This window comes from Monodelphis domestica, chromosome 1, assembly GCF_027887165.1.
Source record: "Monodelphis domestica isolate mMonDom1 chromosome 1, mMonDom1.pri, whole genome shotgun sequence".
Classification (NCBI taxonomy): Eukaryota; Metazoa; Chordata; class Mammalia; order Didelphimorphia; family Didelphidae; genus Monodelphis; species Monodelphis domestica.
In genome coordinates, this window is record NC_077227.1 from 228,172,926 (window position 1) to 228,187,011 (window position 14,086).

Below are 14,086 nucleotides of genomic sequence, written 5' to 3' on the forward strand. Positions count from 1 at the left end.
GGTGCTTAACCAATGCTTTATCCATCAGAGATCCACAGGGTTTCCTGATAGAGCAGTGAAATTATAAAATGACATGCAAATTACATCATTCAATCAATCAATAAGCATTTATAAGCACTTGCTATTGTCAGGAACTAAGCTAAATTTGAAAGACACAAAGTAAATGCAAAAGCAGTCCCTGTCCCCATAGAGCTCACATTCTAATGGGGAAGATAGCATGTAAACAAATGGATACATACAAGGGGAAAGCTTAATGGAATGCTCTAACAGCTGAGATTCACCACTATCTCCTCAATGTCTGTCTCTGAAGTGACTCTGCTCTTTTGCCAAGGAAAATTTGTCTATCTATACCTTTAATCACATTCTCTTCTGTTTTCCTTTCTTCCTTTCTTCCCTTACTCCTTCCTTCTTTCCTTCCTTTCTTTCTCCCTCTCTTCCTTCTTCCTCCCTTCTTCTTACTCCTTCACTCTCTCCCTCTCTCTTTATTTTCTCTTCCCTCCTTTCTCCCCTTTTCCTTCTCTTCCCTTCTTCCTTCCTCTTCCATCCCTCCTCCCTTTCCCCTTCTCCTCCCTCCCTCCTTGCCCTTCCTCTTCTTCCTTCTTCCCTCTTTCTCTTCCTCTCTCCCTCTTTTCTTCTTCTTCCTCCAGAGCTGCTGCTACTGCTTCCTCCTTTTGTGTTTTAAGCCTGGGTCTCCTTATCTCACCCTGGAAGTTCAGGGACCACTCAAAAGCTCAGTCCCAGTGCTGACTCACACCAAAAGCTTTGTCCTGGGTTTGTTTCTAATTTGGGCCTTTGGCACAGGGTTTACTCCTCCTCAGGCAGACTAGTGGCCCCCAATTCCCAGAGGCTTACCAAATTGGTGCCAGACAGTGAAGACACTTGATTGTCTTTAGTCCTACCATAAGCTGGAAACTCCCCAGATAAATCATTCCACGAGCTCCAACATCCTCCTCTCCCTTTCCCTTAAATCTAAACACTATCTATGAAATCTTAGTCACTTCATTTCTCTAAGTTTTACTTTTCTCATTTGTAAAATGGAAATAATAACACCGGCACCAACTGCATCATAGGATTGTTGTGAGAAAAGTGCTTAGCAAAATGAATTAGAAATATGTTTATCTTTACATAGTATTATTAATTCATCAGATTTCGAGTGGGAAAAGATACTAGGAGTCATCTAGTCCAATATTTCCATTTTATAGATGAAAAAAGTAGGGTTCACCTAAATGAAATATTTTACCCAAGTTCACAAAAGAAGTAAGCAGGGAAGATTGGATTTTTTTTTACTCCAGTTCTCTAGCTCCAAATCCATTGTTTGTACAAGTACACCATCCTGCCTCCCATCCCTAACTGAACTCTGTTATAATACAGTGATGCCCCAGAGGCTTTGAAGTATGTAGAACTGTTTGTCCTAGATGATCTCAGACTACTATGTTATACACAGAATGGGGAAAGAAACTGGTTCTATGAGTTCCTGTGTCTGTGAATATATGGAAGAACAAACAAAATTGAATCAACTGGAAAGAAGAAAGGGTAATAATATGACAAGAGAGTGCCAAGGTTGGTCCTTGCTCCTGTAATGAGTAAAAGACAAAATAATTGAAGAAGCAAAGATTTGATCTTCTGAGCATATTGATTTATTAAGTAATTCATGCCAATTGTCTAACAAATAGGGACTAAGCCCTTCCTTGGTTTTGGGCAAGACCTACATATATGGGGGATACAGACTTTTCTCCATTAAAAACAATTAATTAGATATGGCTAATTAGTTAAAAGGAAATGATATGACATTTGGTAATATGATTTTTAATTGAATAAAAGTTTAGGGACTTTCCAAGTTGAGAGGAAGAAAGTGAACAGGTACAATTGCCTTACTTCAGAAAAAGAGATGTTCCACTCCTCCTCAAGTATTTGTAACAATCAAAGGAACATGAAAACGATAACCGATTAATGAATATGGGCCCAATTTTCAGACAAGACACGTCTGTAGCTTGAAATATATACTTATGAAAGAACTCCTTACCAATCTTAGAATCTGACTTAATTTCTGGTCAATATAACCTGGATCCTTGGTTAAGGGTTTCTAAATAGCAGATAGAGGTGCTCCACCTACCCACACAGGGCTAGGTTCAAACAATGCAATAAGGTTCTCTCCCAATTCCTACAATTGAATAATCTTTTCTCACAAGATAGAATTTGGCCTAGGCCCATAATAGAAAGGGAACTAAACTAGCTCCAGAATTGAGTCACAAGATAGAGTCAGTGTAGTTTACTCAATTCCCACAATTAACCACTTGCTGTCCAAGTCCCCTTAATTCAATTTTCTCACACTCTTTAGCCAATTTTTGATGGAACTGAAATAGCTTTAATGAAAAATTCTCAATATAATTAAAAATGCCAGTTTATCATCATGTAATAAGAGTTCCCATTTTTATATAATCAGAAAGCCAATATTTAAACAGAACATTTTTTGAACAGAATTATTTTCTGTGATTCTCACATTTCCCAGCAATCTCTTGATTTCTTGAAAGTCAATAAAAACCCTAAACTTCTAAGCAATAACATTAAAACACCACAAGTTTAACCAAGGGATATGAAGGTAAGCCAGGAAAGATGGCATAGTATAATGAAAAATATACTGGATTAAGGAACAGAAGATATGGGTTTGAAATGTGCCTTTGGTTCTTAGAATCTAACACCTAGTCTCTCCTAGGAAAGGTGGATGGTTTTCCTGAGCCCTGTGACATGTTTTAGTTCCATAAGGAGGCTTGACTCCTGATTGGCTTAGAGAACAATGGACCATGACATTATGAAAGGAGAAGGCATTTACTTCAGTTTGTTAGACACACTTCCATGAGAGGACCTCAAGACCTGTTTAGGGAGGCAAGGCATGAACTTTTGAATGGCTAATGGGAGTCCCCAGAGCTGCAGACATGCGGAGAAGCTGGCCCCCATTATGTCCCTTGACTTCCATGTTTGCAATCCTAGAGAGTGGACATCCCTTGGTGAGAACATTCCCTCTCTCCTGGTTTGAGTTGAGATCTTCTCTTACTCCCAGCTGAAGGGATGATTTACTCTTATGTGTTTTGGGGGTATATTCTATGTTTAACTTCTCTGATTTCTGTTTGCTACTTTCTTTGATAAAAAGGTTTATTAATGTTTATGTTCTCAGCATTTGATGGGAAGGAGCCAAGTTGGCAGGGTTAAACTAAAGGCTACTCTTTTCTTTTGAGAATCATCAGAAAAAGGATTTTCATTATGACTAACCCATTTCAAGTCATAACCCTAGATTACAGATATTTAAGAGTTAGCAGACTGATATAGCTGGCCCAATAATCTCCTTGCTAGAAGAGACACCATCCTACTTCAGTCATCCTGGACTTCCTTGCCTTACTTTACCTACTGCTAGGCTATTAGGACCTCTATAAAGGTGGGCCAGACCTCATATCATATCTACACAACATATGAACCATATCTATAGACTTTAATAGTTTCATGTACACATACACACACACACACACACACACATATATCTTATACTAATATACTAGTACAGTCCTTTTTAGGTGTAGATGTGAGATGCAGAGTGTTTCAGGCACACTTGGGCATATCTACACCAATCTCCAGCATTCTCCACTACAGGATTATTTTATTAAAATGAGCTAAGTGCAACAGTGGGCTTGCTATCTGTGTGACTCTAGTAATTTAAATTTTGTCTGCCTGAGTTTTTTCATCTGTAAAATGGGGATAATTAATGGTATCTACCTCCCAGGGTTGTTCTGGGAGTATAATAAGACTTTCTAAAGTCCTTGACAAACCTTAAATCAATATATTAAATCTTTTCCTTTCAAGGTTCAAAGGCAGGATAGTGGGATTGCTCTGGAATATGCTTAGAAATTACCCAAAATTGCAGAAATGCTTTCTTTAATTAACTAGACCCCAATCCCTGAAGAAAGCCAAGGAAATCTTTTCTCCCATAAGCCAGGTTTCCCTTTCCAGTGCTGAACCATGAAATCATACAATCTTAGGCAAAGTCATTGTTAAAGTAATCAGTCATTGTTAATGTAATTTATTAGGAATATTAACTTAGAAATTAAAATAAGCATTTAAACAAAATACAGAAAACTACAATGGAACTCAGAGGTTATCATTTTTCTCCCCGCTTCCACTCTATATCCAGCTAATCTAAGGGAGATAGGTCAATAAGGAAAGAATTAAGATTTAAACATTGGATAAAATTTCCCCAATATTATACTCTATTTTTTTAAATGAAGGGAAAGGAAGAAAGGATCTGTTGACTAGACTTCACTAATAGCCATAATTGCCAGTTTGGGCTGATTTTATCTGCAGTTCAATTTTTTTGCCATGAACCTATCTTTTCTTCTCTTGCTGTCCCATTTGTTTTATGTATCCACTCATATCTTACTCTTTCATCTCTACCTCTTCTGTCTTGTGCCTCAAAACTTGAGCAGAAGTCCTTTCAAAGTCCCAAAACAAAGTTTTCCCAAATGCCTGTAAACAGACCATTCCAAGAATTCTCCATCAGGTTAGGGAGGTCATCAGAATTCTCTTCTGATCCCAGGTTTTGGCAACCCAGAGCTATACTAATGTGATCCTGATTTCACCAGATACCCAGTTTTCTCCTTATTTAAACCAATAAGTATTTATTAAGTGCCTATAATGTGCAGGACCTGAACTAGCTAGTGGAACTACAAAGCAAAAATGAAAAAAAAAAAAGGTTGCAATCTGTTAGGGGTTGCAACATTTACATAGGAAACAAGTATGAGATAATTTGAAAAGGGAGGGAGCACTGATAAGGATGGGAATCATTCCTGTAGGGAGTAGAAACTGAATTGAACCTTTAAGACTAAATGATTCTAAAAGTAGGAGATGAAGATGAACTGTTTCAAGTAGGTGGGGCAGCCTATACAAAGGAACTAAAATGGAAAGTGGAATGCAAAACTTATGGAACAGTAAATAGGCCAGTCTGGCAGGGACATAGAGACCATGAAGGGAGTGTAAAAATATATGCCACTTTTTAAGGGAGTCAAACTTGAATAGTCATAACTGTCAAGCTTAGAAGTTTGTGTTTTATCCTAGAGGATATAGAGAGCCATTGAAGAGTTTTGAGTAAAGAAATAATATGGTCAAATTGAAGTCATAAGATTATTGTATAGAAGATGAATTAGGACCTGAACTAGGAAAAGTGGTCTTGTGAAGGGGACAAACAGGAAATATTTTGTTAATTGACATGATTTGGGAGCTGACTGAAAAGAGTGGGACAGTGATTTGCAATGAAGAGTTTGTAAGACCCAAATGTTAGAAACCTCAATAACTACCTAGAAGGAGAATTTCAACAGAAATAGGGAAATTTGGAAGAAGAACAGGTTTAGAAGGGAAAATGAATTGTTTTAAATTGAATTTGAGAATTGAATTTGAGAAGCCTACAGCATATTGAATTTGAGAAGCCTACAGCATATCGAAAGTAGAAGTGTCCCATTGGCAGTCTGATGCCAAACTGGAGCTCAGGAGGGAAATTGGGTCTAAATATATAATTCTGGAAATCAAAACTAATGAAATCATCGAGAGAATATGCATACAGAAAAAACAATTTAGGACAGCTTTGGAAGACACATCCAGTTGGTGACCATAATGTGGATAAAAATCCAATCAGAAAACTGAGAAGAAAAAGTTGGTCAAGTAGTACTATAATCAAGAGAAAGTAGTATTACAGAAGCTGAAGGAGGGGAAAGTATGCAGAAGAGGTGATCAATAATGGTGTCAAAAGCTGGAAAAAAGTCAAGAAGGATGAGAATGAAAAATTGGCGACTGGTATTTCTGAACAGTCCATTTTAATCTAGGGTTAGTAATCAGGTATTGGATAACAAAGGATTGAGAAATGAGTGGAGAGTAAGGGAAATTGGAGGCAATATAGATGAATTTTTCTAAACACTTGGCTATGTAAAGGAGGAGAACACAGCAGAGAATATAGCAGAATAGGAAAGGAAGTGGTAGAACAAATAAATCTTTGATTCCTCTCTTAAAGTTGATTACCCAGTTTGGGGTTCATTCCAGATTTTGTCCCCTTTAAAGCACAATTAATATATTTCAACAAGCATTTATTATCACCTACTTTGGGGAAGGAATTGTGTGCTAGGAGCTGGGGGAGGGGGGTATAGGGTGTGTACAAATCCCTTAAATTCCTGGGAAGATTTGAAAAATCAAACAAAGATAAACCAAAACATCCTAGACAGAAAGCCTGATTGAAAGGGGAGAGGGAGAAGTGTTAGGATTTTATCTGTAGAAATGAGGGACAGAGAGGGTTCTGGTTCTGGTTCCATATATACATGTGTACATGTATATATGCACATGTACACATGTATATGCATATACATACACGTGTGTGTGCCTGTGTGTATATGTATGTATATATGCATACATATGCATATGTGTATATGTATATGTGGAGTCAGAGACTGAGACTTAGAGCTGGAAAGGGCCTTAGGTAAGAGTTCATAACCTGAAGTCTATGAACTTAAAACTGTATTTATATATTTATATTTGTATATGATATATTTATTAACTATATATTTATATGACAGCTGTACTTCAAATAAAATTAGTTTCCTTTGTAATATTATGTATTTTATTTTATTTTTTAAAAAACATTTTGAAAAGGGCTCCATAGGTCCATAGTCAAAAAGGGTCCATGTCACCAAAAACAACAAAAATTAACCTCTACCTTAGAAATACTCTAATCCAAAACTATTTTACAAAAAAGTGCATTGAAGCCCAAATAGGTGAAATAACCACATGAAAAAGATCAAATGGCAGAGCTCGAACTAAATCCTAGCTAGGTGTCTGGGCTCTCAACCTAAATATTATGTCACCATCCGACTCTCTTCAGGAAGGCACACAAACAGATATAACAAAAATTAAAATGTGTCAAGTGTAGGGGAAAAGATACAAACCCGTTAAGATTTAGGAGTTCTGAAGAGGGAAGAAGTATGCCTATTGAGTGCTACTTAGTAATTCATTCTTCTGCTCTTTATTGTAATGCCTCTCAATGACAGAAATCAGAATTCTGCGTTTACTATTTGTTTCAGCTATATTAAGGCGACACAGACAGATACGGAGACCAGTTTCCTCAGTCATCTGCCCTTCAAACTCCTCCACAAGGGGAAAAGGGTCTCACAAACCACCTGAGGCTCAGGAGCGAGAACCAAGTGTGTCACCCCAAGCTAGGACTTTTTGGAGCTCAGGGAAAATAAAACAGCAGCTGGGTAAAACACCAGCCCCGGGGAGTAAGAATTTTATTTGCAAAAATTGAAGAGGGAGATATCCGTGGGTTCAAGCTCCAGGAACCAGTCACCAGCCCGCGAATGCACGTGGGTGGAGCTCCGGGAGGAGCCGCTGTACGGACTAAGACAGGGCGGGCTTTGAACAGTTTGAAATTCATCAGCCAGGCTGATGACGAACGTAGGGAGCGACGGGAGGCAGATCGGTTCAGCCGGTCCCTAAGCTTAGTTTACCCGCGTGCGCAAGCAATCTCTAGGAAGTCCTGGGCCGTCACTAGGGCGACGAGCCTTCTTTTGCATCCCTAGAGCAGCCGCGCTCGCTTCCGGTCTAGCCTGGGAAACTCCAGGCCCGCCCTCTGCCCTCCCCCGTCCCGTTCTTTCCCCTCCCCCTCGCTTCCTCCCTCCTTCTCTCTGAAGCATTTCTACCCGGCTGCCGTCACCAAGCCGAGGGGCCTGTTCCTTTAAATGGCGTGGCCTCGGTACGGCCCCTGCAGCTGCGGTCTGGAAGACCCCGCGCGCCTCTATTGAGGGATGAACCAAGATGGCGGCTGCTTTGGCTCCGTGAGGGAGGAGGAAGAAGCGGCGGCAGCGGCCGAGAAGGGACCTGGCATTGGAAGGGCGCCCCAGGTACGACCGGGGGGGCCCTCGCCGACTCTGGAGAAGCGGCGGGCGCAGGGGCACAGGCCGGGGGCGGACACGCTCAACACCCGGAGAGCGCAGGGGAGCAGTGGAGCCGCCGGGGGCGGCCGCGGCGGCGGGGCCCGGGTATGAGGAAGGAGAACATGGCGGCGGCCTGAGGCGGCGGCTGGAAGCTACTTGACGAAGGAAGGGCATGGCGGAGGCAGGAGCAGGGCAGTGACCCGTGCCCAGTGCCCCGTGGAGCTCGTTCCTCCTCCTTCCCACCTGGTAGGCAGCTGGGCCTGGACAATAGACCCGCGCAGGAGCATCGGGGCAACACTTGCAGGGGGACGGCCAATCCGGACTCCGGCCCCCGGGTTCCCCGGCCTCCCGGGCCGTGACATGAGGGAGGAGGCCGCGGCGCGTGGGAGTGAAGGACCCCTGCAGGGAGGCTGCGGTCCGCGGTGCTGAGCGGAGAGGGCCCAGTCCGTCGCGGCCTCCCTTCCCCCTCCCGGGGCCCGCGGGGCGTCTCCCCCACTCCTCACCCCCTCCCCGGGCAGTAGCTGCGGGGGGGGCGGCAGGATGACTGACACCCGGAGACGGGTGAAGGTCTACACGCTCAACGAAGACCGGCAGTGGGACGACCGGGGCACCGGGCATGTGACCTCGGGCTACGTGGAGAGGCTGAAGGGCATGTCCCTGCTTGTCAGGGCGGAGAGCGACGGTGAGTGCACGCGGGGCGGGCGGCAGCACTAGGCTGGGCGGAGATGCTGGGAAGGACCCCTCTCCCCCCAACTCCGGCCTCCTCTTAGCTGAGGCAAGTTCAAATAAACGGGATGAGGAGGGCGGGAGGAGCGCATGGCACCCTTCTCCCTTGGGGATGGGGATGTCTCAGAGCCCTTTGAGGAAACGACGCTGTAGAGGGAAGGAAGTTCGGAGACAAGTGCCTATTAGGTGCCAAACGCTTTTACAGATACCTTCTCTGATTCCCGCGACTACCCTGGAGTGGATTAGGTGCTGCTCTACGGATAATAATTGGAAAGGTCTCTGTTAGGGAACGTTATCCCTCGGGTTGAGTGAATGGACCAACCGCATGCATTTCCATCATTCCCCCTCGGTTAAAGACAACCCCTCCGATTTCCCCTTTCCAGAAACGTTTCCTTCCCTTCCAAGGACTAGTCTGCTCTTTTGCTTGACGCATGTGTTTCTGCTTTCAAATGTGTTAAGAGGAGGCCAGCAGTTTTGCTTCTGTGGCCTACAGGTGTGTGTGGTGTGAAGTGGCGTGGCGCGTGGTGTGCGTGTTTTCTAGCTCGCACACGCCACATGTGAATGGGTTTGAAGTCAATCTGTAAAGGTTTATGATTTGTACCTACTAAGTGGCAGGCACTGTTGTGCCAAGCGCAGGAAATAGAGACAAAAGAAAGGCCCCTACCGTATTCCAGGCACTGTGCTAAAGACTGGAACTACTAAGCAAAAGCCTACAGTGTTCCCTAGCACTCTGAATTGCTTGGAATACAAATGAAAGCAAAAGTTAGTCTTGATCCTTAAGGATCTTACAATCCAGTGGTTGACAGAGGGCCTTCCTTTATTTGGACTGGGGAATATAAACAGAAGCAAAAAAAAAAAAGTCTCTTTCCTCTAGGAGTTTATAATCTAATGGGGAATCTTCATTTGAGAGTGACCTTGAGAAAGTCATTGACTAATGCCCATCTGCAGAGTAGGGGTGTGTGTGTGTGTATATACATATATATTTTTTTCACAAGGCATTAAGATATTTATTAACCATTTCTTAGTTTTTGAAGAACTACCATAAATGGATTTTGGAGTACTTTGCTTGAAAATACTATACGCTTGAGCTCCAGTTTCACATCAACAAAGATAGGCTAACTTCGTTTTTTATAGAAAATACTTCTTTGATCTCTGAGATATATATGTGCTGTTTACTCTTAAAAGCATTTTGTAGATGATATTGCCCTTTGTCCAGGAAACTTCCCATTTGCTGTCGTTTTTTCTATGGGACCTCTTTCTTATTTAAACGTGGGAAGAGAAAGCATGATATGATAGCCAACCTTAGAGCATCAGAGTCACCTGGTTTAAGACTTCTCTCTGACATACCCTGACTTAATGACCCTGGATGAGGGTTCTTCCTCTAAGCCCTCCTAGTAGGCACCTCTTCAAATTTTTTAAATTACTAAATTTTTCCTATACACTTTGGTGGGAGACACCTTATCCCAAATTCCCATTCATAAATTGGGACAAAACAAGGATATGATGGTGCCTACTGGTAAAATTCCTATTACTCTTTGAAAGTTTCTGGAGTACTTCCATTGATATGGGCTTTTTTGTTACTTTGCTTAATTTGACATAAGTCCAAGACCAAACTATAGGTTCTTTGAATATAAATTCTTAGGTTTGTTGTTTTTTGTTTTTTTCCAAACCTTTTGGTTACTACTGCCCTCCTTACAGTCATCAGTTTCAGTGAGCTAAAGGGGAACTATGGTCATCAAACATTAAACTTCAAAGTACATTTTACTGCACACTACTTTATTGTGAAGTGTTTTTAAAACTAGAAAGTTCACTTTCCACTCACGATGGAATTAAATAGTCACATACTCTTTAAAAAATAAGAAGCAACAAAGAGAAGAAAAATGCAAGGAATAACCACAGAAATAAAAATAAGCATATTTTTAAATGGAGAAAATAAAAATAACACTACATAATAGAATTATGACCAATAATAGAAATTGAAGAAAATAAAAAAATCATATAGAAATTCAACTTAGAATTTAAAATTACTTCTCTACCCTTCAAAAAATTGAGAAGAAACAATGAAGAAAAAAGAAAATCTCAAAAAAAATAGACTTGAAAAAACTGATTTATGCACAATAATCAACGATTGAATATACTGGCTCAAAAACAAATTGAAGAATTTTCAGAATCAAATCTCAGAATCAAAAGACAAATTTAAGGGATACTTCACAAGATGATAATTTTGAGATTACTGAAATCACAGAAAATTTAGAAAAAACAAGAATATAAAGACTTCTAAGAAATCTTCATATAAAATTTATCAGGAAAAACAAAAAGAAAATAAAATAGAATCCATTGAAGGAGAGTCCTAAGATTCACCTTCTGGCTAAATTCCAAGAATACAATGATAAGGAAAACATTTCAAGCTGCCAGAAGAAATAGAGAAAATATCAGAATCATAGTGGAAATCACAAAGGATAAAGAGATGGTTTAAAGAAACTGAAATGTAATGTTTATACAAATAAGCCAGAATTATTTGCCCTGCAAAATTTCGTATGCTGCATAAGGTATAAATGATTACTATTTGAGAAGTATTCAGGTTTTTAAAAGTTTGCAGTGAAACCTGTGGCTTTAGGGAAATCTAACAACAGTCAAGCCTCAGCCAAAAATAGACAAATATTTTAAAACAACTCACTTCTCAAATCAAGACAAGTTAGTTATAATATTGCGTTTGAATCTTCAGTTTTGTTTTAGATAATCACTGTTTCAGTAATGTGCTTCTGACAAAAGTACCCCCAAGTTAAAGAAACCTTGTTAATAAGGCTGAAGAACTTGATTTAGAGTGTTTTTCTTAAGTTTAATGTCAAATAATAAGAAAATGTATGTTCCCTTTCTATAGAATGATTGAAGAAAAGACAAACCTAACAGTTTTGTAATGCTAAATAAGAATGGATTAAGCTCTCCAATAATATGAAGAAGTCACAGAGTGGATTAAAAAGCAGAATTCAACAATGTCTTTGTTCACTGGAAACAGTTAATCCAGAAAATCCGGAATCTGTAAGGAACTGATACATATTTCTATAAGACTAATTACACATTCTTCAGTGAAGCATTGGTCTAGCTAGGGATGTGACAGTTTTTGAAGATGAAAGTACAAACTGGTTACCTGAAAAAATTCTTATATTCTAATGATCAAAGAGATGCAGTTCTAGATGAACTTGGAATTATTATAATATCCTTGCATCCACTATAATGACAAAGATTTGTTGGGGAAATGGACACTCACTGTTGGGCTTGCAGCCTGGCATGGTCATTTTAAAGATTGAGTATGCAAGTATGATTGTTTTATTTTGAGGCAATGATTCCCATTGATAGGGTTTTATTATAAAAACATCATAGAAAGGGAAACAGTCTTCATGACTGCTTTGTTTTGAAAAAAATTGAAAGCAACCTTTATGTCCAGCAAATAAAGAATGGCTGGATACTTTTTGCAATGTTGAGGTAATCAAATTTAATATTATTAGAAGTGAATAAGAAGCATCCTGTGACAAGTACTTGTTTAAACAATGAATGATGAGGTCATTAGTATCAGAACATTGTATATAGTGACTATAGGTATATAAAAAGAAAATCCATGGTTATAGAATTTGGAAATGGGAACATTGAACAAACATTTTTATTTAATTTGTTTGGTTCCACTTTGTTTTGATAAGTTTTTTGATAAGTAATCTCTTGATTTTGTGTGTTTGTTTTTGTTGACAATTCGTAAGTTTATGGTAATTAAAAAACCCAACCCTATAGGTTAAATGGTTAAATTGTGACCAGCTATTTAAGAACAGATTTTAAATTAAACATTACTCTGGAATTTTGCACCTTTTTATGATTATTCACCAGTTCAGATTGCAACCCATCCATCCCTGCTTAGCCTGACTCTTGTCTTTGTCTTATAAATCTTTCGTAGGGCATCCACCCTATGTGGCTGAAGGCCTTCCTCTAGATCTCTTGATGTTGCTTGAATATCAGTGGGGAAAAGGTCATTCCATCAGTACCCTTTGCCCCCAGTCACCCACCTTGCTAGGTGACATCCTTTCTTTCTCTTGTTTTCCAGAATTTGTTTTTATCACTATCATGAAAAGACGCATGGCATAGTCATAGTATCAGTGATTTAGAACTGGGAAAGACCTCAGCAGTTTTCTTGTCAAAATCTTTGGAGGGATTCCTTATAGATGATTAGGTTGTCTAGATACATCTGTTTGACAAAGTCAATGCGCCAATTGCATTAAAGCACAAAAGTTGCAAAGGTTTGCAAGTGTGTTCCATAATAGGAAAAAATGACTGGGTAAAGAGTGCAGATTGTCCTATTATATGTATTTGAATGGACAACCTAGGGAGCTTGACACAGATCTTGGATTAACACTGTAAGTGGATGATAGACCTACATTCTGAGTTGCCAAGAAGAGCAGAGTAGGTTAAATTGCTTTTGGGTAATTGAACAGTGCTTTTTATTAACTAGTTCTCCCTAACTTCCTCCTCCCAAAGCTGCTCCCTGAAACAAAGGCCATCTTTTGTACCTTATAGTTTGGAAATAGTTTCCTTCTATCTGCCTTGTTACATTGTGTTCTATAATTGCCACAGCTGAATTTTAAAAGTTATGTTTTTATAACTCACATTGAAACCAAATAATCCCACATTTCACATAAGTGATTAGCATATCCCTCAACTAGGAATTGTCCATCATATCCTGCTTCTTTTTCCCAAGAAACCTGCTTCCACTTCCCCACCCCCAAAACAATTATAAATGTTTGTCTGGCAAATACTGTCACTATATTACTTTAATTGAAAAAGGAGTATTTTAAGAGCCTTTTAAATGAAGATCAGAGCCATTCCAGACTTTTGTGAACAATACTTCATGTATTTCCCTGTGCTAATATTAAGACAATAGAAAAAATTTTGAAATTCTGGATTCATTATTCTTTTATTCTTGGAGGGGTGAACAATGGCATTGAAAGCCATCTATTGATATCTCAAGCCTTTGTCACTTTTTTTTTTAAACATTACTTTATTTGGTCATTTTCAAACATTATTCATTGGAAACAAAGATCACCTTCCCCCCTCCCCCCATCCCTCCCATTGGTGATCGCGTGATTCCTCTGGGTATCACATCTTTGCCACTTTTTATGTAGATGATTTACAGTGAATTTTATATTGCATACTAGTTGGTCTACCTTCCTTTCCCACCTTTCACAGGTTCCAATGTAAGTTTGGGGTGTGTAATAAATATGAAGGATACAAATAAATGGTCATAATGCTAGCTTATATAAAAAATAGACTCGAATACAGGACTACAATCCCCACGAGCCTTTGCTCCACTTCCCCAGAATGCCTTGTAATCTCACCTGGGCCGAGATTGAGAAGGTATT

At 39.8% G+C, this 14,086-nt stretch overlaps 1 protein-coding gene across 7 annotated transcripts in view; it reads left to right on the forward strand.

The window, feature by feature from the left end:
• Window positions 1-2,867: 2,867 nt before the first annotated feature.
• PPP4R3A (protein phosphatase 4 regulatory subunit 3A) overlaps window positions 2,868-14,086 on the forward strand; it is a 68,578-nt gene continuing 57,359 nt past the window's right edge. For 4 of the 7 annotated variants that reach the window (XM_007472585.3, XM_007472587.3, XM_003339482.4 and 1 more), the window contains exon 1: window positions 8,440-8,640. In XM_007472585.3, the coding sequence (XP_007472647.1) occupies window positions 8,499-8,640 (142 nt within the window). In that variant the 5' untranslated portion in view covers window positions 8,440-8,498. Of the gene's footprint in view, window positions 3,006-7,797; window positions 7,926-8,439; window positions 8,641-11,565; window positions 11,724-14,086 lie in introns of those variants that run through there. The other 3 variants (XM_056810516.1, XM_056810517.1, XM_056810518.1) reach the window with 3 other exon arrangements.